The following is a 27,826-nucleotide window of genomic DNA, read 5'->3' as shown; positions in this document are numbered from 1 at the left end:
TACATATTTACATGAAATAAGACTTGAAACGAATTATATTGAGTATATTGAATTCATCCCGACGTTTCGAACCCTTTACAGCGTTCGTGGTCAACGTTTCAATAGTTTTATTTCATGAGCAACTGCCGCGGTAACCGAAGACAATATTACATATGTCCTTTACAACTCTGCTCAAACGTCCTAAAACAGGCAAACCGGTGGAATTCGGCTTTTATGGACACACCGCCACTGCTAGGTACAGTCAGCATCAAATAGATAGTGACAGCCAAAGCAAATGCCATGCAAAAATTATACGGAAACTAGACTATATTTGCAAGTGCAAACTCTAACCAAAACCTTTGCAAGGTTAAAGTTTTCTTGATAGAAAGAAAACACAAAAACATGTCTGTTTTTTATTTATTTTCAGTTGTACATATATCGGTACACTGCGGTACATAGTAGTATAATTTTATTATTAAAAAATAGTAAGTGATATTTTCGAGGGATCTGACGAGCAAAATTTGAAACGGACGTATAATTTTTCAGAGTAATTGAGATAACAGGTACCTAGGTAAAACCCGCGCCATAGCCATTACTCCGTCGCAAGATTCGCACAGCCCATCAAATCTTTTCTCCCCTTCTAATTTCCTGCTTTTCCGCCCCGTCTTAACGAAATTCAATAAACTCTAATAGTAAAACTATTAATCCTAGTACAATTGTCTCAGTATTTTTCCTCACCTGAACGCTGATACAGATTTACTACTTAATTCATCTTGATGACGATTGATTGCGATCCATTTAATTGATTTCACTGTCAATCGGGCGCTGAACCTGTGTTGTTTGTTTTTTCAATTCAATTGTTTTTTATACAATTCAATTATTTTTCTTATTTGTTGGTTTACTTTTGTTTGTAAGCCAATACGGGAGGGTTGCTTTTAATGAATTCTGAACCACCAAAAACAAATTCGTTTTGTATTTAATACTTAGGTATCTTGTGAGGCCCATCCGTCATAAAACATGAACTTAAGGTAGGTTCACTTACCTACTTTACATTTTCGGCGCGATTCGGGAAATTAATTAGAGATTAACTAGATACGATATAGTAAAGATATGTGACGTCCAGGGGTAAAGATACCTTATGTCGGTTGGCGCTTACGCTAGCATTAACGCCGCTTCAATATTATTGAGGCGCTATGCGACGTAAGCGCCAGCCGCCATAAAGTACCCTTTGCTGTGGAACGTATGTGACTTTCTTTACTATTTCAAATCTAGTGAATCACTAATTTATTTCCCGAACCGCGGCGCTAGCCGCCATAAGGTACCTTTTTCAGTGGAACGTCACATATCTTTACTATTTCATATTTTATATCTAGTGAATCTCTAATTCATTTCCCGAATCGAGCCGTTTGTCTCTTACAAATACAAGAAAAAAAATCCCCTCTCGAAATTATAACAACGTGAAAGTTGAGTTAAACTTATTTTATTTTAGAAAAAACATACAATCGAATTGATAACCTCCTTCTTTGAGATTTGGAAGTCGGTTAATAATCACAGGTGCAATTATATAAGTCTTTTTAGAAAATAGGTACTATTCTTGTCTGGGAATGTAAGCTCGTATTTCAGCGAACAGAACAATGGGACATATTTTTGAGTACCTATCATGAATTTGTGTTTTGTACAATAAAGAGTTTATACATACATACATACATACATGAGTGCACCCATATTTTTACACTTGACTGTACCTACGATTACAGTTTTTGTACTGCCTATCCTGTGCCATAAATTTGTGTTTTGTACAATAAAGAGTTTATACATACATACATACATACATGAGTGCACCCATATTTTTACACTTGACTGTACCTACGATTACAGTTTTTACGCTTTCAAAATTATTCCAGTTGTCTAGATTTCCCACGGGCAACATTTTAATAAATATTCAGGCAACTTTAGACCATCTATTATAATAATATGAACTTTATTCTTTAACTTTATCTCTCCGAAATATATTTTCGTATAAGTGCAAAATTACGTTGTTAGCCGAGGCAGTAAGAAATTATTTTAGCCCTAACGATGTGGAACCGAAAAACTTTACGAGCGACTAAACTTTACGAGAAACTTTAAAGAGTTATTAGTTTTTATGAGTAAGGGCTCATTTAGCCGATGCGAGGTCTCGCATGCGAGTTTCATTACATTGCGGGTTTTGATCGGCCGGTTGAATTGGACGTAACCAACAGTCCGCAATGTAACTAAAATCGCAATGCGAGTTCACGCGCCGTCTAAATCAGCCCCAAGTCTTATTACGGTGCTAACACGAATCCAGGTATATTTTGTGTTCTCTAAAGTTAAGAATATTGTTGAAACTTCTACTTCGTGGTCGTGATCTCATGTCTGAAGGACGTAACTCCTACCTATGTATGGGTTATTCTTTCTACCACTGCTCGATCTTCGACCATCTGCATCGTTGCCTGGAGCGAAGTCTGGTAATATTTTGGACCAAACAATTGTTGAAGCAAACGTCGTCAATTTTAATTTTCATCACCTTTGCTCGAAAAAGATCTTATTTCATGCAGGTGTACTAAAAGACTAAGGCTTACCTATATTGTTGAGACAGTGATTTTTTTCACTTTTGATTTATTTCTAAGCTTTATGGCATCGTTTGCAGACGTGGCATCTTAATAAAATATCATAACACCTTTTCTGCGTGTGTTAGACCCCATGAAAACAGAAAAAGTAAGGGCAAATCGCCGAAAGGTCGTATTACGAATGAATATGTAGGTAAGTAACGAAGTACGAGAAAAGGTGGATGGACTGTGTGAGAGATGATATGAAACGAACGCAAGTGAATGATGAAATGACGGGCGTAAAGAGAGGCAACTGCAATCTGACCCTATTCACGCAAATAAATAATTTATGATTTATGAGGGGTGGAGAGAAAGACATGTTGCGCCGACCCCAAGTGAATGGGACAAGGGCAAGAGAATGATGAGACACCATAAAAAGCCTGTACCTACTTACCTGAGTTCTCCGAGTTCTGTCCTGAACGTCTCTTCGTCGACCGGTTTGCGTCTGTTCTTGAAAGCCAGCAGCGGGAGGTCGCCCATCTGCAGCAGCGCGTTGTCAGTCATCGTAAAACGCATTGATAAATTGGATCTGCAATAAAAACAAATTAGCTACTTTTTTTCCGGAGGCCGTGAGTTCAAGTCTCACCCAAGACAGAATTTTTCTACTTTTAAATTTATTCTAATAAGGTTAATAGCATCGTTCGCAGACGTTGCTACTTACTGAAAATTAAAATTTGCTACTTGCCTAAAATTAGCAACATTTGATGGCAATTAACATCGAAAGTTGCCAATTATTTAGCAAATTTACGTCTTTCGTCTACCAATCTTTAAAATTTCCTGGTTGAAAGTTTAAGCTAGCTATTAAAACTTCCTAAAATAAACACTTCCCGACCAAATGAGAACACTGTCATCTAGTGAATTAAATCAGTCCTTAAGCAAAACCAGCTGCGCTTAAGTCGGTGCATTTATTTATTTAAATTTTATTGCACAGTAAAAAAATATACAGTCACAAAAGGCCCACTTAACCCTTATCTTGGCAAGGCTCAAAATATCTTAAATATAAACATTTTTTTAGTTTTTTGTCACCTACTGAGCATACTAGACTATTAAAAAATAAGAAAAAAAATCCAGGATTTTCCAGTTTCGGAAAATCATATGTATCATATTTGATACAGTGCCAATAACTCGACAAAATAGTTACCTACTTTTTAAAAGAAAAATGTAGATTTTAATAAAAATAAAACATGTAATGCAACAGAAATTAGCATTTACTGCTAATTAAACGCAATCTAAAGCATCAGATGACTATTAAACCTGTAAATATAAAATATATCTACGAATACCTGATCACATGGGCGGAAAATTTGATCCCGTAAAGTTTCAAAAAAGTCGTCAGCAAAAAGTTGAGTAAAATATGAAAAGTAAACAAATAATTAAAAGTAAAAAAAATTTTTTTTTTTTTACTTTGGGGCCATTTTTGCCATACACATATTTTTCCGTGCTACGGGCTACGGCGTAGCAATAGTGCTACAGCATACGAATATATAGTTAAATAACATCTAGTTCTTAAAAAAATCAAAGTTAAATAACTAAATAATACGACAACTAATATTCTATAATTGAAGCATGTTTTGTAACCCCACAAAAATAAAAAAATAAAAAAATCATATAAATCTATTTTGACGATAACTTGGCAATGTATTAAATGTAATACAATCCTTTCGATATGTACATTTCTGAGTTCTTGGCACTGTATCAAATATAATACATAACAGTTTCATGTAAGGTTCTATGTATTAAATGTTTTTAAATTCAAAGGCATTGTAAATATGTATGCATTAAGAGCCAGTAAAGACATCAAAATGTAGATTATGGAAAAATATATACTAACATAAGAAATAAATGCAAAACTTCCTGTACGAACCGAAATCTATTGTTTCCGCGGCGCCATGTTGATTATTACTAATTAATTTACAATGACACTCGTGCCCATTATTTTTTTCTATAAGTAAGGAGGGTAGCTCGACATATTGATGGTAGAATTATTTTGTTAGGTAATAAAGTGAACTTGCTAGATTTTTTTAAGTTCCATGTATCACGGGTGTTACGATGCCAAGATAAGGGTTAATGCCACACGTCATTCTTTACCGGTTAACATTTAGGCCAAACAGAAAATAGTTGGTTCGAGGTAAAGAACACTTATAACTTATTTATTTACAGTACTAGGCACATCAGTTTAGAGGCCATGATGCCAGAGCAGACACACAGAAATAAAATATATAAAATGTAAAATATATAGGGCCTTAAGTTTGAATAACATGTCAAAGTCCAGTGGGAATGGTAGCTATGCTTAAGACTAAAGTATGATTCACGCTAGATCGGGCCGAGGCCGGGCCGCATCTTCCGGCGCTTCGTTTTCTATGGAAAGCACCACGTGATCACCGATCAGCCGTCATAGAAAATGACGCGTCGGACGCCTCGTCCCGGGCACGGTCCGCTCTAGCGTGTGTCATCCTAAGGGTAACATTCCATTTCTGACCGCAGCTGCACTACTAGCACGAACGCGTCGGTGTTATTGTCAATTTCCATAGTAAAATGAATGGTAGTGCATAGGGAATGCAAATCGATTATTTTCGGTTATTTTTTGTATGGAAAAAATCGGTTATTAACCGAAACCGCGGTTATTTCCATACAAAAAATAACCGATTTGCATTCCCTAGTAGTGCAGCTGTCGTTGGAAATGGACTGTCACCTTTAAGTGAAGGTGTGGACGGGACACAATCAACTTAATGACTCATGCATGTTGCAAGCAATTACAGTGAGTGGCTTGCATTAACTTGGCTACTTGGAATCCGATTCGGATTACCATGGAAATAAGAGATATACCATAAAAAGGGACAAAACATTAGTGTGATGACATGTTAGGTCCATATCGGTCTTATGTGCCATACGGCCATAAGGCATAAAATTCATGAAACTTATTTTATTGTTTAGAATTTAGTTATGTAAAATATTTTGAATTCAGTCTATATCATTAATGATTTTATCTACACACATATCATAAACTGTCTATGATGCCTTCGAAATTCGTAAATAATAATAAGATAAGTCCGCCTGTTGTTACCTACTCATTTAAGTCCTGTTTTTTTTTTTCTATTATGTACTTTTCTTTAGTAGTGCACAATAAAGAATTTTATTATTATTGTATGTCTTTCCCATCACGGAACAATGGTGTTCCGGACCTTTGGGAGGCGTGCGCGGAGCCGAAGCCAACACGTAGAGGCCCTTTTGACACTTTAATGAAATGTAAGGGGTACACCGAGCGGATGCTGCCCTTACCCGTGTCATGGGACGCACGCAGAGGCAGCACCCGCCAGGGTGTAAGGGCTATTGAGAGTTGATGAAATCTAATTAATCTAATCTAATCTTATTATTATTATTATTATTTGTATGTCTTTTCCATATCTCGGGACCATGGGGTCCCGAACCTTTGGGAGGCGTACGTGGGGCCGAAGCCAACAGCGCAGAGGCCCTTTAAGACACTTTAATCTAAAAGCAAGGGATACACGTGGCGGATACCATCCCCGAACGCACAATGTGATACATCAAGAGATGGTCCCCGCCAGGTGCAAAGACTATTGCAGTGCAGCACTTTTGTGCTGCGATGGGAACTAAGGTCATGGGCTATAGATTTGAAAGTTGGATGGACTGGATAATGGGCTATGGGAGAGACTAGCGGACACCTGCCGTGACAATCAGTCTCAAAATTGTATAAGACAGGTGGTGACTCGCCAACTCATTGAGTTGGCCCCGCAATGGCCGCACGCACAGTGCGACAACAGGGCAACACTTTGGAGCGGCTGTGAGGTTGTCGAGAGGTGAGTCTGCGGTAGCCAGATCCCGGTAATCCGTTCAAGGGCCGCCGGCGTTATGACATTTTACACTTCCAACTTGGAGCATAGGTCCCGCTCTTGCGACTCCACTCTGGCCGGCCAATCAAGGCAAGCACAGAGGCGAGGGCCAGATGACAGGGCCCTCTGGAATAGGGGTCCGCGGTGTCGCCACTCACCGTCAGCTCGCCACAAGCTGCCCCTGCGGGGTTATTATTATTATTATTATAATGGCCCACATTACGATAAACTGTTTTGTTACAGCAAATTTCTTATCTGTGAAAATGTGGTAATAGCTTCATTACTATATCAAAATCGATTTGGTAATGCATTTCAAATTTCGAACATCTCTGAAAAAAAAAGCAATTTGATTTGACCCCTATTCTAATATCAGTTGAGATGACGTTTTATTCGAAATCAAATGACAATTGCATACAATATTGACAAATCTCGCATGTAAGTTGGTATCGGACGATATGGTAATCGACCCCGACTCTAGTTTGTCTCTGAATTTAAAAAAAACTACGAATGCGTGACGTGCGTGAAAAAAGTTTTCATTTGCCGCCATTTGACGTACAGTTTATCTTTTAATTATTTTATAAGTAAAAAATAATTTGTTTTGTTGTTTTTAAAGGAACTATAACAAAAGTTTCGTATCTTTTCGTATAAAGATATTTCGGAGACGCCATCTCATATCCGCGAGTTCCGTCAGAGAGCAAAGTCGGCTGTAATATGAAGTTAGTGAATATATCATAGAAAGTTTATAATATGTGTGTAGATAAAGCAGTGTATGTAACTGTACATAATTAGGCATTAAAACACTCGTGTGATACTATTATGAAACTCATTTCATTCGTTTCATAAACCCACACTCGTATTTTAATGCCTTTCATTATGTAGCAGTCACATAAACTACTATACATTTTTAATAAATTATTATCGTATAGGAAGTAACTCAAGAAATTTGGAGCAATTGCTGTGACCATGTTAAAAAAATTGAAGACGATTATAGGAATAAACGTCCTATAATCGAATTGGAGACTGAACGTTTTATAATCGAGGTTGGTGGTCCTGAAAGCGACACAACATCTGATGAAAATCAGACTTCGTCAGAGTCAGAAAACGAAGAATATATAAATATTGCATATTTAGAATTAGATTTTGACGAATAGGTAAATTGAAAGAACCGAATTATCTGTAAGAAATATTTTGACATTATAAGAGTATCAACATGAAGCCAATGCCCACTACCCCGACTATACATGACGTACGCACATTATTGCCATAAGTAAGCTGTTTGAAGCGACACTATCTCAGGGTTAAATAAACTGTTGTCAGGCATTAGGTATGGATACCCGTTTAAAATAGCAACAATCACGAAAGTTATAACACATACATACAGGTATAGTAAATCAACAAGTTACCTTAAAGTACTCCCATTGGTGAAGATGAAGAAAGCCACTTCTGACCGCTCCTGCTGCAGTCTTGTCACAAGCTTGCCCAGTTCTGTAGCTCTGCTTACCTGTACAAACCAGAAAAATAATATTACTTTCAGAGTTCTTGTTATTTTGGTCCCACCATCAGTCTGAGTCAGAGACGAGCGGAAATGAGAAAAGTCAATCAACAGCATTGGTTACACACACACACACACACACACACACACACACACACACACACACACACACACACACACACACACACACACACACACACACACACACACAATAACAACAACAACAACAACAACACAACATAACAATAACAACAGTATTGGTTGGCCTACATCGCTTGTCCGCTCCGCGAGATAGTATTGTGTAACCAATGTAATTGTGGTCTAAGAGCTGGCCACGGCAATAGGTACCTATATTTATAGAGCAACGAAATCCCTCTAGTTAGTGTGCCTTACTATCATTATTAATTAATTCGGGCGCCTGGCAGCTGTTCAGCGGTGGTGGCTAGCTCTCCGGCTATTGGTTGATTCCTCTCATTTCCGCCTCATTGGAAAACGCAGGCTTAAGGGTCCATAACAGTTTTTTTTATTCTTAATATTTATAGAGGCTTTTGTACACTCGTAAATAACAGTTATTCGAATAACAGTTTGAATTTGTAGCTAAACAATTAAATTGCGTTTCCAATTGCCGTCAAGGCGTGATTTTTATTCGGAGGGCTGATTCAACGGGATATTTTTATGTTAATCAAGTTTTAAAAATATCTGTCTAGTAATTGGGTTCTTTAAAAAGTGCTTCTGGTCTAACACAACCTAAGGTGTAACATCTTACGATACCTTTATCTTACTACAAAAGGGGCCCACGGATTACGAGTTCGCCAGGCGATATTAGCCTGTAAGTTAATCGCACAGACAAGACATCCTCCAGTCTGAGCATATAGTAGCTCTACCCCCTCTGCCACAAATACGGTAATTTTACTCCATTTTCGAGTCGAAAGTGGCTTTGTGTGACGTCCGTGTCTTTGAACGGACCAATCACGGCACGGGAGCTCACTCACCTCGTCACCCGCACCCCCGTATTTTTGGCAGCATCAGTTTCATGAAATAATTGCTCTAAACGCAAAAGGTGACAGTTCCGAATAGTTAACTGACAGGCTGTTATCGTCCAGCGAACTGGTAATCTCTGGGCCCCTTTACCCCATAGTATTGTTTACTAAGTTTCGACGTTTTATAAAGAATACCTGATTTGATTTAGTAATAAAATAGCCTAAGTGCTTTATAATTAAAAATTATATAAAAAAAACCTGCCCAGCAACAAGCTAAAAGGCGATCTAACTTTTTTCCATGTACAATATTTCCCGGCACTAATTTGTTCAGTGTCAAGTCGCGCGCTCGCCGCCACGTGACGCGCTGGTTAACAGACGGCTATCATAAATAAAGCAACGAGGAACCGATGGAATAATCTGTGACATTCTAACAAAAAGGACCTTTTTTATTTTTATTGGGAGGAAAATCCGTTATACCTCCGCACCACAAGGACAGCGCGGAAGTTATGTCGGACTGTCACCAACTAAAATTTCCCAGTTGTCCTCCTCGGCGCCTTTTGAACGGCTCTGGGATCTCCAATGAACGCGCCAGTGCCGTCCTAGCATTATGCCCCTTTGCGGGTCCCCTCTTTTTTCAGTCGCAGTCCCTAGCTGCGACCGACCGACCGTCTCCGACCCTAAGAACTCTTTTAGTCGCCTTTTACGACAGGCAGGGGATACCGTAGCTGTATTCTTACGCCCAGACAGGGCGCAGCAAAAAGGACCTGTGACTATATTTAACTAGACTACATTTTAGACTATATTTGATTAGATTTCCACTGTTTCATCAGGATTCTATTATAAAACGACCTGATGGTTGAACATGAACAATGGATGAGACCAATTCGTAAACAAAAAAATAAAATGTTTCCAAATCTGCCCATTCGTCTTCGGAATATATTAAATAAAGATCCTTTCAAATTTCGCTCTCTTTCCTCTTTTTTGATGTCGCTCAATTATTATGACATCAGAATGTACACAGTAACACACAAAGCCTCGAATTGACGTCTAAATCTGCATCAAAAGCGATTGAACCTTAATGTTGATGGAAACACAAACATTTACCCCAGAATATCAGAATTTTATCACATAATATTAATTTGGTTGCCAAAACAATCTCAAAAATTTTGGTAAAAGTTGCTCTTGGTGAGTGGCATAATCAGTATCACTGTTTAGGGAAAACGTGCCGACTGCTTCACTGAAGTAGTGTAAAATGCGAGAAAAAGAACACAACATGCGTTAGGGAGAGATAACATGATTTGTGACATGTCTTGTTAGTGAGATTTTTTTGAGTCCAACCTGAGTGCCAATCGCGAAAAACTTTTTTCACCTCAGCAGCTCGAACAAGGGTACTTTGCTTCTTTCTTTTTTTCTTCTTCTGAGTCATTTTGTCTCACTCAGTGAGCAAAATCGCATTTTGCTCACCGAGTGTCTCTCACTCAGTGAGCATATACTTGGGTTCTATTATCTCTGTCCCTCTAGGTATGTTCTCACTGCTTAGGGTGAAAAATTTTGTGTACTACACGAGATCAAAGTTATTTACATCTCGTGCGCTTTTGAATCCCTTACTACGCTCAAGATTCTAAATTAGATTCTCTAAATTAGAATCAGATAGATCTATTATAGAATCTTTCGCTTGCACGGGACTCAAAATAAGCACTCGAAGAAATATCAAACTTTAATCTCTTGTTGTACAAATAACTATTTTTCGTTTTCTGCGGTACGCCCTCTGTGATCAGCCATTATGCTGTATGGAAGAAGCTTATGCAGAGAATGTATTTTGGTTACAATATCAGCTAAGATAAAATTGTGTGTTACTTATTATAATTTGATCGTATGGCTACACTAAATAATATAAATATATATTTACAACTTTACCTATATAAAGAAGGATAATATAATTACAATTTAATAGGTATCTAAATTGTGGGGCCGGTCCTCTATGCCCCTGGCATGTGTGTTACTTATGGCAGAGGTCACACTCATTTTGTATGGGCATTTTCAAATGACTCCGAAAAAGGATAATAATATATTTAAACTAGAAAATAATTTTGTATAATAAAACATGAAAAGGTCCTTTTGTCTGAAAACATCACTGATAAGATTCATTACATGATTGCGCTTTGTGCTATTATAAAAGTCCTCGAGTCTTTTTCATGATTTGTGATTTTTAAGTAATTTATGTTATTATTTTGCCTTTAACCTTAAGAGCCAACAGGAGTGGTCATTCCTCCATACAAACGTACTCCTCCTTTTTCTACGTGGTTTTTGAAGCTAGAGCAATGATTTTTTCAACACAGATTAATATTGTCAATATCTGTGTCGGACCGTTTTGCTTTTTTGATATTTTTGTTTTTTAAGGCGCTAGAGCCCTTCAAAAATGGCTAAAATGGACTAATTGACTATGGCGCAATGAGAGCCGTGGTATTAAAAACTGATATCAATTAGCCAAAAAATCAAAACGGTCCGACACAGATAATTTCATAATCATTTAGATTTCCAAATTTGGTTACGATTGGTTAAGTTTTGGAGGAGGAAACAGAGGAGTACGAAACCTCGATTTCTGAGTTTTTTACGCAGGACTTTTCGCCTTGTCCTTATCGCACTAGTTTTAGGAGCCGCTTCCGTTAGCGAGACGGGTATATTTGCCTAAAATGTTTAAACCTCAGCTCCTGTTTCGTCTTAATAAATAAACCCTCGAATTGAAGCTTGATAAAAAGTCGAAATACCGAGCATCTGTTACGAGTACTACTGCAGCTTTTCTTCTTCTTCTTTGCGTTGTCCCGGCATTTTTGCCACGCTCGTGAGAGCCTGGGGTCCGCTTGATAACTAATCTCAAGAATTGGCGTAGGCACTAGTTTTTACGAAAGCAACTGCCATCTGACCTTCCCAGGTGGTAAACTCGGCCTTATCGGGATTAGTCCGGTTTCCTCACGGTGTTTTTCTTCACCGAAAAGCGAATGGTAAATATCAAATGATATTTCGTACATAAGTTCCGAAAAACTCATTGGTACGAGCCGGGGTTTGAACCTGCGGCCTTCTGATTGAAAGTTGCATGCTCTTACCGCTAGGCTACCAGCGCTTTAAGGGGAGCGTGGAGCTTTTCTATCCTCGTAAGTCCCCGTGTACTTGTACAAGTACATATTAAAATCGAGTTTTGAACTCTTAGCGCCACTTGCACCATTCCACTAACCCGGGGTTAAACGGGTAAACCTGGAGTCGCCATGGTTACCAGTACCATTTGACACTTGGTTAACGGTTTAACCGCTTAACCCAGAGTTAGTGGGATGGTGCAAGTGGCGCTTATAGAAATAAAAGAAAGTTCCAAAATCAAAAGCGTAAAAATTGTTTTGGGTCTTACGAGGCTATTACGACTAAAGGGATTTAAGGTGCAATTCGGGAAATGAATTAGATATTCACAAGATATGAAATAGTAACGATATGTGACGTTCCACTACAAAAGGTACCTTATGGCCGCAATCATATTGGAGCGGCGTTAATAATAGCGTAAGCACCAACCGCCATAGGATACCTTTTGCCGTGGAACATCACATATCGTTACTATTTCATATCTAGTGAATGTCTGATACATTTCCGAATCGCGCCGTTAGAAAGCTAACAGAACCACTAGTCGTATCATTGTAACTATTTTAAGTAACACTTCGTATTACAAGTGGTATGATTTGAAATTTTCTCTTGGCATCTATTGATTTCCCTATAGCCCTTATCTGGTTCCACCCTACTGGATGCAAAAGCTTCTCAGCCCGGATGTTTAAATAATACCTTAACACGTTCGCGGACGCTCAGTCACACCATTTGGACACCTAAATTTTGTATGGAAATTTTGCGACTGTTATAGCATATCTGTCACTACAAATATATCTTTTAGGTTTGTATATGACGCGTAATGCTATATGCAAGGCGGATGCTATGCAATCCGCGTCAATATGAAGTATATTTTTTATACGCTATGTGACAACAAATGCTATACAATTCGGATGCATAAGCATCTCCGTCACATGACGTAGTCAAGATGTGATCTTTATATGACATCGCATGTTATAGCATTCATTCATCGTACTTGATGGACTTAATGGCTGAGACTTCTGACTTCCTAGAGGCGAGATTTTTGCTCTAAAGACTCATTGCTGACCTCTTCAAACATTTTTCTACTTCTGTTTTGATCCCCCATTTCTTATCATTGTAATATTATGTCCTTCTCATACATGCCCCATCCCAAGCACGTTCGTCATTCATTGGACCTAAAATTATGTGATACTACACATCATGCGTTGGAGACCGCATAATATGTCTGAAGAATCTAAATGCCCACTCATGGCATGTTGCAGAGAGCCGAGTGGAGCCGGTTGAGCTCTCATAAAAGAGAGAGGTTTTTTCTTCCAGCTGTCCAAGGTATACGCAACATTTACGTCACCACCACTTTCAAAATCGTCAATCTCTACCGCATTACACTTTTTGAGTTCCCTGTAAGTCACCGCCGCTTTAAGTTCTGGACGTAAAGCGTCCACCACTTTTCCTGTCAAGCGATGATTCACCCAACTTTATATTCTTTTTCGGATGCATCTGCACCAAACATAAGGCGTGAAATATACAAGAATTATCCCACAATACTTGTCATAAACGTTCTTACCTTGTAAGAAGTGATCATCGAGCGCCAGCACCAGCAGGCTTATAATTCACAATTATATCATCAAAACTATAACTAGTAACGTAATTAATTGAATGATAGGTATACACATTCATGCCTCACTTTTTCACATTCACCCTTATCAAAATTTGATTGTAGCACAATAAACCACAAGTAAACATGTTTGTTTATTAAAACACATTGAAAAACTTAAAGAAATTGTGAGAAAAACATTAATTATGATGTTATAAACAATCCGTAAAAATGGCTATCGCGCACGAAATTCACCCAAATTGCACGTGTCTACTCCCAGACGCACCTGCCGGGCTACTAAGGGAGCTGCCATACAAGGACGAATGCTATAGCATGTGCGTCACAGAAAGGGGGGCCCAATTGGAGACGTCACAGGATAATTTTTAACTTCGATAAAACTATGTAAAATGGCAGTATGCAAACTTTGAATCTGGTGACTGGTAGAGGAAAAGTTGGTGAATAATATTATACTGTGGTAAAGCGGATTGATAAGCATTTCAATGCAGAAATTTAAAACGGATAACGCATGCTATAGCATGCGCGTCACCAGGAGTAGTGCAAAAACGGATGCTATGCAATCCGCGTCCGCGAACGTGTTAATTAGAGATGCACCGGATATTCGGTTACTATCCGGTATCCGGCCATTATTTTAACATCCGGCCGGATACCGAATAGTGGCCTACTATAAACAAAATTGGAATAATAAACAGTCACGGTCGTAATTGTATTCGTTTATGCAGTCAGCACATGCAGTCATTTCGAACCTAATAGAAAGCGCGAACGTTCACTACGAAACAGGTCAAAACCTGCACAACGCGCACCTCAAAAACCGAAATGTAGATGGAACTATACCTACATTTCGGTTTTTCAGGTGCGCTGTGCGTTTTGCAGGCCGTATATTCGGCGGCCGGATACCGAATTTTCGGCCGATGGTCTGGCCGAATATCCGGTATCGGGTATCCGGCCAAACAACTATCCGTTGCATTGGGCCCGATTCGGATTTTGAAATAGACATCTATTAGATACCTTTTAGACATCACCAAGATACGATAACGATATGTTTAAGATCTAACCTGTCAAATTTGACATTTGCGCGATTCTGGAGATACTCTTGAACGATTTCCTCAGGATATGACTTAGAGATCCAATTCACATCTAATAGATATCTTACGCTATTTAACGTAAAAGTGACATTGGTTGCCCGAATTGCGCTGCAAAAGAGATCTAGTTGATATCTAAACTACATATAACGTATCTAGAATGAATCTAGGACATGTCGTCTCTTGTGAATATCTTGAAGTTCGAATACGGCAGCTTAACTCAATAACAAGCAAGCTCAATGCAAGCGTGAATAAACGCTTAAGCGTCGTGTTCTCAGTGCTTAATCCTTTACCTACGGGGAATTTACTATGACAAGGGTATCTTTTGACAGACTCCATTTTTCTTTACTCAAAGGATCAAAGATCGAATTACACGGGAACAAAATACTGTAGAAGATAGGGTTAAGGTACAGTCAGCAGAAGTTGCTAAGCGGGCGAGGTGTTCAAAATTACCTTGACACGTTATTCTCTTAACGATAAAGTCGCGTCAAGATCAATTTGAACACCTGGCCCGCTTAGCAACTTCTGCTGCTGACTGTACGTTGGGGTAAGTTGAAAACCGAATATAATATAATATTTTTTGTGCTGGTAACATTCCAAGTGCCTTTTAGTTGTGCCCCGTCGCTAAATGGTCAATCCCTATCTACTTATAAATACAAACCTTAGAGCATTTAATAACCGGAGTGCCTTTAAGAGCTTACTCCTCTGCCGAAAACCTTGCAGAGTTGTGCAAGCTTTTGTATGGACTGACGATTATGTGACATGGTTATTTGTACGTTACGTACAAATAATGTACAAATAACCATACATTTGGCGTGCCGCTCCCACTGTTTTGTACAGAAAATTACAGCCAAGGCGTCTCCAGTATTTAGTAACTGGAGATATTTGGCTCTACGGAAAAAACCAAAACAATAAATAATACATCAGCTACTGAAATGATAGGTAATTTATCTTTTCCTCAATAAAACATCGGAATCCCTATTACCTACACTAGCCGGCACCTTTGTCACATCGCTAAAAAATGAGGTCAACGTGGACATAGTTTATATTAGCTAAACAGTAATAAAACTGAGTACAGTCAAAGATATGTTTACATTTTTCGCCTTATTACAAAGGAACAAGGTGCAAAAGTGTAAACATATCTTTGACGTCGATTGTACCTTGTAAAAATGTTTCATGTTTCATGCTTAAAAAACGGTAAGTAAGTTACATCTTTAAGTCTGTCAAGCAAAGTGTGTCAGTAGTAATGTAGAGCAAAGTCAAACACTCAAAGAGCAGTATTGCGCTAAGAAAAGCAGCAATGCATATCGGACCAATAAATGTAACTATCATTACCTAATTCAAATTTAACAAATATTTACAATCAACGAGCACGATTGTACATTGTAGGCACCTTGACTTTGATTGAGTTCATGCACGATCTTATTTAATAGGTGTTAAATGGTGACATAACAGCAGAAATTTCTCTTGAAATAGCAACGATTCAGAGTGTAAACAAACAAGATGGCTATCATTCACGATCCACATTCCACAGATAAAACACAAATGATACTCGATTTTGGAATTATTCGAAAACAGTGTTGCTAACCCGCAATTTTTCAAATTTGCCGCAGTTTGCTACTGACAAGATTTGCTTGACCAAGTATAGGTTTCCAAATTTATTCAGAAATGGCTAAAATTACGACGTTCATACGCGTAGCCCAGTTGACATACTGATCGACTTTTCTATTGTGGTATAAAAACACGTGCAAGTGACTAATACGAACGAATTTCCATTAATGGCGAAAGGAAACAATATAGACAATTGATTACAAACCCCATTGATACCTAATATACCTATTAACTTGACATTGTATGAGAATTATGAGATCATTCAGGTAAGTAAGGAAAAGTAGGAACTCGCAACTCGTGTCGATTTAAAACAATCCCTTCGGTCGTGTTTCGATTTATCGCCCGTCGTTGGGAATTACGTTTTCGCACGAGTAATTGTACAACGTTTTACAGTAGGTACATAATAATATGGCCCTTTAAATTTTCGACATAAGCACGTTTTGTGTGGTAAACTAGCACCATATATGTACAATGTATCGCTAATATATAAATCTTACGCCAATATTTGAGACTGAATTGTAGAGATGCACCGGATATTCGGTTACTATCCGGTATCCGGCCTATCCGGCCATTATTTTATTATCCGGTCGAATACCGGATAGTGACTTACTATCCAGCCGGATACCGGATAGTAACATTGCTTGATTTCGGAGTAAACAAATTGGATTTAAGAAACAGACACGGTCATAATCGTAATTGTTTATTATTTTAAAATAATTTAATCATTCCACTGACTTGCACGCGCACTCATTTCGAACCTAGAAATGAGTCCGCGCGAACGTATACTATAGTTCGTTTTTTTTAGCATTAGAAATAAGGTAAACAATCTTGATGTGTCTTTTAATTGAAAAACACTTTTAAAAATAAGTTATGGCAAATATGTAACAATTTTATTATGAATCTAATACGATCATTTATATTCTTCTGCTTTCATAAGTAATAGTTTTTGATTTTTATAAAGTGTTTTTCAATTAAAAGACATGTCAAGATCGCTTACCTTCTTGCAAGTTCTTTCTAATGCTGAAAAAAACGAACTGTAGGAAACAGGTCAAACCTGCAGATTGCGCACCTGAAAAACCGAAATATTGTATAGTATAGTATAGTGCCGCTGGCCGAATATTCGGCGGCCGGATACCGGGTATTCGGCAGATGGTCAGGCCGAATATCCGGTATCCGGCCAAACAACTATCCGTTGCATCTCTACTCACAGCCGTATTCGAACAATGAGATACGTCAAATACTAGATATTGAAACGATATGGATTAGATTATGTCAGTGTCAAACAAGTGTCAAAATTGACATTTTTTCAAACAAAGACGTCACAATTGACACAATTGACAAAGTGTGTCAGTAGCAATGTAGAGCAAAGTCAAACACTCAAAGAGCAGTATTGCGCTAAGAAAAGCAGCAATGCATATCGAACCAAAAAATGTAACTATCATAAATTCAAATTTAACAAATATTTACAATCAACGAGCACGATTGTACATTGTATAGGCACCTTGACTTTGATTGAGTTCATGCACAATCTTATTTAATATATTGGTGTTAAATGGTGACATAACAGCAGAAATTTCTCTTGAAATAGCAACGATTCAGAGTGTAAACAAACAAGAGAAGGCTGTCATAATACGATCCACATTCCACAGATAAAACACAAATGATGCCTGATTTTGGAATTATTCGAAAACAGTGTTGCTAACCCGCGATTTTTCAAATCTGCCGCAGTTTGCTACTGACAAGATTTGCTTGACCAAGTATAGGTTTCCAAATTTATTTAGAAATGGCTATTACGACTTTCACACTCGTAGCCCAGTTGACATACTGATCGACTTTTCTATTGTGGTATAAATACACGTGCAAGTGACTAATACGAACGAATTTCCATTAATGGCCAAAGGAAACAATATGTCTCAATTACAGAAATTCAGACAATTGATTACAAACCCCATTGATACCTAATATACCTATTAACTTGACATTGTATGAGAATTATGAGACCATTAAGGTAAGTAAGGAAAAGTAGGAACTCGCAACTCGTGTCGATTTAAAACAATCCCTTCGGTCGTGTTTCAATTTATCGCCCGTCGTTGGGAATTACGTTTTCGCACGTGTATAATTGTACAACCTTTTACAGTAGGTACAATAATAATATTATTATGGCCCATTAAATTTTCGACATAAACACGTTTTGTGTGGTAAAAGCACCATATATGTACAATGTATCGCTAATATATAAATCTTACGCCAATATTTGAGACTCTATTGTGCCAATATAACTATGTGTCAATAGATATTGTAGTTGAACATTAATATGTGTCAATACGCAGTCAACTGTAAGACCGTGGGAGCTATGCAGATATGAAATGACGTCAATACTTAAAATTTAAAATTGCGGTCACGCAGACGATACGGCGAAGTCTAGGAAACAATTTGACTGCATTTTTTCCACCAAATGTCATCATTTTGTTTCGTAAGTTTGTATTAAACAGAAAGAGATGGATGCATAAGTAGTTGTCACTTGACAGCATGAATCTAGGATATACCTGGATCTGGCATGAGTGGTGGGGGTAACTGACAGAACGAGATAGTCTTATGTATCTTTCAGTAGGAGTAGCAGAGAAAGCGGTATTATTGCTTGTCCTTGTCACAGTCTCACTTTTTGTTTGTTCCCCACCTTTTTATTAGTATGGAGAATGGTGGGCAACAAATGAATTCGAATCACAGTGTCGCATTTGCGTATGTTTTGTCTCTCACGGAGGCACGCGTATACCACTTCTATGCGATCCTACCTTCTATGCTTGACAGTGACTCAGGGTCGATAAGGACTTTTAAGAATGAGGGTTTTCGCGATCGAGTTTTTCACTAGATGACAGCAACGTGGCGAGAGGTCTGGCTGTCATAATCCACCAATGATGTTTAACCATGTTTTTTTTTATTGGAGGATTTTGACAGCAGTTGTCAAAAAGGCCTCTTGTCACGGTGTTGCCACTAGTGAAAATTTCGATCGCGGAAACCCTCAATGAGCATTGGCATCGGTAAGTTGTGGCTTTAAAAAAAATCTTTTTCGTCCGCTGGTTTGGTTTAACGGTCGTAGAGGCCAATCAATGAGCATCTAAGGCCCATTTGCATCATTCTACTAACCCGGGGTTAACCGGTTAAACCTGGCGTTAATGGTAACGCCAGGTTTAACCGGTTAACCCCGGGTTAGTAGAATGATGCAAGTGGGCCTTAGATGCTCATTACCATCCATACCATTGGTAACCATGGGGTTACCAGTACAATTTGACATTGGGTTGACGGTTAAACCGCTTAACCCCGGGTTATTGGGATGGTGGCCCTAAGAAACACAGTTATACTGAATTAGGTAGGGTAAACCCTCCAGTGAATGAACACCCCCCAGTGAATGAACAAAATCACGTTTTTTGTCTAAAATAAGAAATATAGCAATTTCTTCCACTTGTCTTATTTTTTTTCTTATTAACAACTCTATTTCATATGCAATGACAACCCGTAATAAATTTATTTTCGACCAGTTAGGATGTGACTGGCGTTTGAAGTTTACGTATTTCTGGATTTGAAGTTTTGTATGGAAATATTAGATCCCAGATAAGAACAGCGTACGTTTGAAGCAACATATGAAGTGCTTATTTAATCTTTACCAGTACAAAGTTTAGTTATTTGGTTAGATTAAGAGTTGAACCTTCTATTTATGGACACTTTGTCGGCGTATTATGCGATTAAGTCTTTATTTTTTATAGTTCCATTACTGGCTCATCAAATGTTCTGAAACCAGTAAATGAACAGTGTGTTCATTTACTGGTGTCGCGTAGATTTCATTTTTTTCCCAAATGTATATGTAAACGCAATCGTATTGAGCTTGTTTTTTGTGATTCTGCATAGAAAACGATTCTGATTCATTTAGCCAGTATTGGAACAAACCAAATTTCTATAGTCCATTTACTAGATTTGTCATGCCTATCTATGAACAATACAAAATTTGGCTTGTTCATTTATTGGATTTCTACTAATTCTATGTATGAACAGTGTAACCACGAACAATGCAGTGACAAGTTTATTATTTTAAGCATTATTTGGTGAGCATGACCCCTTTTCATCAAAATATGCACGTTGGTTCTTGTTTTAATGGTTGATTTTATTTTTTCCTTTTAATATGTAACGGGTTTCTATGTTATTCGTGAATAACCATCATTTTATTACATTCTAATCGATTCGAAGTCAATATGGAGGGATAAAAAGATATAAACGCTATCGCTATACCTATTAAAATAGAGCCGGAAACGGTATTTGTGATAAAAATGATTTTATTATGCTAATTAAAAAGAGTTAAATAATGTTCATTCACTGGGTTTTTCGGTGTTCATTCAATAGTTTTTCTGTTCATTCAATAGGTTTTTGGGTAGTTTTTGGTAAATTCTGGTATAACTCAAAAACTATGAAAGTAATTAAAAAGCGCAGAAATTACTTTCTTATTTATTAAATGACGATTGATTAAATTGCAGTTAATTATTCCAATTATTAATGAATGCTGAGCAATGGTTTTTCAAACTTGGAGAATTGCTTAAGTGTTCATTCACTGGTGGTCTTACCCTAGCAACCTAGCAACGATTACGATTCGCGAGCTGTCATCGCATAGAGAACTGCCAATTTATCATATCGCGTTATGTGCTACTTACGCCCTTATTCAAAGCTTAATCTTTCCATATTTCCTGATCATAAGTGCCATTGAGGTCGAGAATGAAAGATGCTACCTTATATGTAGCTGTCTATTATTTTTTGATTAACCGGGTGAAGAAAAGCTTCTCCGTTTCAGCTTGGGCAAAAATGCTTTCGTACGTTTAGCTATTTTCCCCTACAGGTCATATTTCTCAACCAATTCCTGTGAAATGATGTGAGCAGGTTCGATAATTATTTGCACATTATAGTCAATTGAGTTTCTGGAAATGGCATGGAGCTATAACTCACTTGTTCTTCCACATCAGCGACTTCTCTGCCATTGGTGACGCTGTTCCGCAGCGACAGCGTAGTCTGCATGATCAGAGCGAGGATGGGGATGAACGGCAGTAACAGCAGACGCCACAGCTGGCAGCGGCGGCTGCGGCACCAGCGCCGGAGACGACAGCGGCGGTCCGGCTTGCCCGAGCTGGGGGACGCTGTAGAACATATGCTTGCTAGGACTCACTTGTTCTTCCACATCAGCGACTTATCTGCCATTGGTGACGCTGTTCCGCAGCGACAGCGTAGTCTGCACGATCAGAGCGAGGATGGGGATGAACGGCAGTAACAGCAGACGCCACAGCTGGCAGCGGCGGCTGCGGCACCACCGCCGGAGACGGCAGCGGCGGTCCGGCTTGCCCGAGCTGGGGGATGCTGTAACATATGCTTGCTAGGACTCACTTGTTCTTCCACATCAGCGACTTCTCTGCCATTGGTGACGCTGTTCCGCAGCGACAGCGTAGTCTGCACGATCAGGGCGAGGATGGGGATGAACGGCAGTAACAGCAGACGCCACAGCTGGCAGCGGCGGCTGCGGCACCAGCGCCGGAGACGGCAGCGGCGGTCCGGCTTGCCCGAGCTGGGGGACGCTGTAGAACATATACTTGCTAGGACTCACTTGTTCTTCCACATCAGCGACTTCTCTGCCATTGGTGACGCTGTTCCGCAGCGAGAGCGTAGTCTGCACGATAAGGGCGAGGATGGGGATGAACGGCAGTAACAGCAGACGCCACAGCTGGCAGCGGCGGCTGCGGCACCAGCGCCGGAGACGGCAGCGGCGGTCCGGCTTGCCCGAGCTGGGGGAAGCTGTGGAACATATGGAATTATTAGGGGGGGCAGCCACAGATCAACCTGGTACCAAACTAAGCAAAGCTATGGATGCTAGAGAGCAATATACATATATAGGAAACACCCATGACTCAGGAAGAAATATTGGTGTTCATCACACAAATAAATGCCCTTAGTAGGATTCGAACCCAGGACCGTCGGCTTCACAGGCAGGGTACCCACTAGGCCAGACTGGTCGTCATCATACATATAAGCTTACTAGCTACTGCTTGCGACTTTGTCTACGTGGATTAATGATGCTGATTGAAAAAATTGTTTAAATTTGATAGAGAGAACTTTTTGAGGTCCGGGAAAGGATATATTAATAGTTTTCATCGTGGGCAGGAGCTAATTCTCATATAAATCAGGTAACTTTAGACCATATTTACACAACTATTATGATTCAAATAATGAATAGAATCAGGCGTTATTTTGCGGAAATACATATCAATTAAAACCAAAATATTACTTTATCTACACACATATCATAAACTGTCTATGATGCCTTCAAAATTCGTAAATAATGGCCCACATTACGATAAACTGTTTTGTTGCAGCAAATTTTTTATCTGTGAAAATGTGGTAATAGCTTCATTACTATATCAAAATCGATTTGGTAATGCATTTCAAATTTCGAACATCTCTGAAAAAAAAAAGCAATTTGATTTGACCCCCATTCTAATATCAGTTGAGATGACGTTATAAGTAAAATATAATTTGTTTTGTTGTTTTTAAAGGAACTATAACAAAAGTTTCGTGTAAAATGTGCGATAAAGATATTTCGGAAACGCCATCTCATATCCGCGAGTTCCGCCAGAGAGCAAAGTCGGCTGTAATATGAAGTTAGTGAATATATCATAGAAAGTTTATAATATGTGTGTAGATAAAGCAGTGTATGTAACTGTACATAATTAGGCATTAAAACACTCGTGTGATACTATTATGAAACTCATTTCATTCGTTTCATAAACCCACACTCGTATTTTAATGCCTTTCATTATGTAGCAGTCACATAAACTACTATTACCCATCCCATCCGCAAAAGATAACGTACCTAGTCAATCACTGCTAACCCGTTATATTTAGGTACTTGCTTATTATCAAAGACATATGTAACTTCGTATAAGATGAATAAAGTCTAAGAAAAAAACGTGCCTCGGAAATCAAGAAAAAGTCATTCTCGGATAGATGGCGCACACACCTTTGGCCTATGCCCGGCTAGATGGCGTGACGACACCGTTTCATATTTAACAATTTTAACACATAGATATGAGTGAATGAACATGGATCAAAATGATTATAAAAATAATAAAATCATTTATCCATAGGTATATATAATTTTTTTTGATAATTTTATTCGTCTTTATTTTGAGTTTTAGTCGTGTGTCGATAGATGTCAGAGTAAATTTACAATGACTACAAAATTTACTATGACAGGACCCCTCTATACTATTATTCTCTTTGGTATTATCCTCCTCTAAACGGTCTGACGTCCGGCAACATCTGAGGATGCCTCGTGGAGAGGCGAAACACGTGTCGAGCATTGTTCTTTTGGTGCTGGTTTATTATATTTATTTGCGTATTTATTTTAACGGTTGGAGGATGGGAACATTATTAATTGCATGTAAAAACACGCAAGTAAGTATAACGGTTAGCACTGATTGACTAGCACGTTATTATCTTTTCGCGGATTAGCAAAGTACCTAATATTTTGGTTTTACTTATTTATTATGATTTAAATATAATTTCATTTGAAGCAGTGGTGGCCGAGTGGATATGACGCCCGACTTTCAATCCGGAGGTCGCGGGCTCGTACCAATGAGTTTTTCGGAACTTGTGTACGAAATATCATTTGATATTTACCACTAGCTTTTCGGTGAAGGAAAACATCGTGAGGAAACCTGCATACATCTGCGAAGAAATTCGTAGGTGTATGTGAAGTCCCCAATCCGCATTGGGCTAGCGTGGGGACTATAGCCCAAGCCCTCTCGCGCATGAGAGGAGGCCTGTGCTCAGCAGTGGGACGTATAATCATAGGCTGAAAAGATGAAAATGAAAATGAAATATAATTTCGTATAAAATATGTAATGTTAACTGGCCGATAGTAGGAGTATAAATATCCGTGTAATATCCATTTTGTAGACAGAACATATCGGTAAACATATCCCGAAATACCCACAATATGAACACTAGGTCCAAAGACGAGGTTCAATCAAAGACTTGGAATCCTCTAGAACGAGTTTAGAGCAATTATTTCATGCAACCGATGATGCCAAAAATGCGGGGGTGCGCGGGACGAGGTGAGCGAAGTCCCGTGCCGTGATTGGTCCGTTCAAAGACACGGACGTCACACACACTTTCGACTCGAACATGGAGTAAAATTACCGTATGCGTGGCAGGGGATGGCGCGACTATGCTCAGTCTGGAGGATGTTTTTTCTGTGGGTTCAATGAAGCAAAATCAGCGAAATAGCTCCTGACATGATTTGACAGCCGTGTCTACATCGTAAGTGGTTATTTTCTCTTTAGTCGTGAGCTGAGATTGTGACGTTTGCTTAAAAGCTTCCTACAGGAAAAATTGATCGAAAATTGAATTGATGAAAAAAAGTGATCCTATGACTTAATAAACCCCCCTCCCCCTAAATATTAGACAAGCTCCAAGTTAGTTTTCTTTTAAGCGGATATTGCGTAAGCATTTGCTAAAACAAGAGATCGAATAATATCCATTATATATATATATATTATATTTATAGTATGTATTGTGTAATTATGTAGTAGTTTATTTATATTTTATTTATTTATGTAATTTATAATACTTACTACACTTAATAGATATATTTCTCTGTCTGCACCAACAGTAGATATAACTGTTTGGCCCTATAGTTGACTGGTAGAGAATGCCATTTGGCATTAAGTCCGCCATTTGTACATTTTTGTATATATTTTGTGCAATATGCTGTCGAATTTATAGTCGTGGTGCTCTTGTTGTGATAAGTACCTACGTCCGACCTAGGGCATGCTCCCGGGAATTCCCGGGAATATGAGAACCGGGAATTCCCGGGAATCCCGGTTCCGGCCATGCCCAGAACCGGGAAATGAAATTCTTGGTACCGGGACCGGTACTGCATGCCCTAGTCCGACCTTTCCCCCCCCCCTTTATTTCCTAAACTGGGTCTAAAATTTTGAAAAAATACACAAATTGTTTTCTGCTTATAGATGACGGGAAAACCTGTAAGAAATGTGCAGTCAAGCGTGAGTCGGACTTAATTGTTTAGTTTTTTTTATTATTATTATGAATGGGCTTACTCATGGCCACAGACTAGGGCTAGACGCCAGCCCCTATTTTTTACAGACATTTCATTCACGTTCCTCATACAAAAATAAGTACTTATATTGTTAAAATTTTAGTAATGTACGGAACACTTGGAAAGCGAGTCCGACGCCCAATTGACCGGTTTTTTAGTTCATCATTTAACAGGCCTTTTGACTTTTTTTATTTATTATTCAACTCTTTATTTATTTCAACTCTTAGGCTGGTGATTAATAAAAATAGTGTATACGGTGTCCCACTGCTGGACAAAGGCCTCCCCCTTCGATTTCCATTCATCTCGGTTTTGAGCAATCTCCGGCCAGTCGTTAATGGCTCCTCTACACGATGGGCCAACGCCGGCCATTCCAAGGGACGCATTTATGCGTTAGAGGGAGCAAGTGTTCTTGCTATCTCATTCTTCCGCATGGCTGCGTCTCTTGGAGTGGCCGGCGTTGGCCCATCGTGTAGAGGAGCCATATGATATGCGTCCATGTCGTCCCGCCATCTCCGTCTGGGCCTACCAGGTCCTCACCCGTCTTGTGACACCCATACCGTGGTTATTTTGGCCCACCTCTATGGGTGCATGCGGCAAACATGGCCGGCCTAGTCATTTTTCAGCTTGGCGGACTTCTAATATGAATATAAAAGTAAAATATTTAACTTATTAATAATTTATTATTTAACAGGACCTTACTTACTATTGTACCTATACCGGGTGTGGCATGTAACACGAGCAAATAATTAAAACATAGATTGTACTCCTCAAACGGTGACACCTTTGTTCAACAACTTTTAAAAATTATTAAGTATTTAGACTCCCTATTTTTCATACAAAATAAATATTATCTTCAATGGACGCCTTGGACGCCATCGCCACGCCATATCATTGTGATTGACGTTGCTTGTCAAGCCTTAAACATAACAAAATTCGCAATACGTTGCGTCTTTGAATAACTTTTAAAATCAAACTACAAGTTATTTTTAATAGTCGCTGAACAAATGTTGATCAGTATGAGGAATACAGCCTACAGTTAAATTTTTTGCTCATATTATAGGCCACACCCGGTATATCTGTCGTAGTCAGATCGTATAATCCGCCGTATTACATTACGGCTAGCCGTTTTCAAAAACAGGGGCGTTTTGAAATGCGGCGGTTCGACGATTAGCCGGATTGTCACTGCGATACGTTCTTCAATAAGGCGGCCCACGTTTAGCCGCATCGTACATTGTAGAGTGACCAGTTCTTTCGGTCGCCTACGTAACCGGAGTTTGACAATGTTTGCAATTTAATTTATTTCTACCATGGTCCCACCGCACTACATGTGTTTCTTTTCCAAAACATTTCCTTCGCAACTTAAATAGACGGAGCCCCGCAAGCGGGGCTCCTATTTCTGGGCGGTTTGCCCTTCGGGCATCTGAAGTTACCTAACGAACCTAACCTAATTACCTACCTACGCTTTTTTCCCCAAAGTGTAATGTTTTCACGGACGTCTCACTTAATCAATAGGTAGGTAGGTTAGGTTCGTTAGGTAGCTTCAGATGCCCGAAGGGCAAACCGCTCAGAAATAGGAGCCCCGCGAAGCGGGGCTCCGTCTAGTTAAGTTGCGAAGGAAATTTTTTTTTGAAAAGAAACAGTCCGACAAACTCCAGATTTGATGGACACCCCAGCGTTTGTCAGGCAGCGCCACGAGTGTTAAAAATGGGAACTAAAAACTGTCAAAGCGGCGGCTAATGACTCGCTGTATTACATTACGGCTAGCCGTGTTGAAGAACGTATGGCGCCGAATACATTCCGGCGGATTCTCATTCAGCCGCATTCAATACGGCTAATCGTTAAACCGCCGCATTTCAAAACGCCCCTGTTTTTGAAAACGGCTAGCCGTAATGTAATACGGCGGATTATACGATCCGACTGCGACATATCCACCCTATATTCTTGAGCCTGATGTGTAAAAGTATAAAAGTTAGTTAAAATAAAAATTATCACACCGAAACAAATTTGAAAAGGGGTAAAGTTTTCAAAACAACAAACGAACAGTTTTTTCGATAAGAAATGATATCAGCTTTGAATGGCTGCCAAGCCTTTTTAGAAGCTTTTATTTTACTTACAACGCAACGTTTTCTTTGCAAGTGAATATCCTTTATTGCACCATACAGTTAAAAAATACAAAAAGTGAAATACATGCTTAAGACTTGGTAACAACAGGCGGTCTGATCGCTAAAAAGCGATCTCTATCTTCCAGACAACCTTTGGGTAGCAGCTTTACCCTTTAAATATAATTAGGTAGGTGGAGTTGTTTTATCACAGACTAG

The 27,826-nt window shown here is 38.9% G+C and overlaps 1 protein-coding gene across 1 annotated transcript in view; it reads right to left on the bottom strand.

The window, feature by feature from the left end:
• The window catches only part of LOC134670034 (uncharacterized), a 73,345-nt gene that overhangs the window by 29,672 nt on the left and 15,847 nt on the right, over positions 1 to 27,826 (bottom strand). The window contains exons 2-4 of the mRNA XM_063527702.1: positions 21,996 to 22,183; positions 7,861 to 7,958; positions 3,001 to 3,135 (exon numbers count right to left, since the gene is read on the bottom strand). Coding sequence (XP_063383772.1) covers positions 3,001 to 3,135; positions 7,861 to 7,958; positions 21,996 to 22,183 — 421 coding nt within the window. The remainder of the gene's footprint in view (positions 1 to 3,000; positions 3,136 to 7,860; positions 7,959 to 21,995; positions 22,184 to 27,826) is intronic.

Source organism: Cydia fagiglandana, chromosome 13 (genome assembly GCF_963556715.1).
Source record: "Cydia fagiglandana chromosome 13, ilCydFagi1.1, whole genome shotgun sequence".
In the NCBI taxonomy this organism is placed as follows: domain Eukaryota; kingdom Metazoa; phylum Arthropoda; class Insecta; order Lepidoptera; family Tortricidae; genus Cydia; species Cydia fagiglandana.
This window is presented reverse-complemented; position numbering and strand designations above follow the sequence as displayed.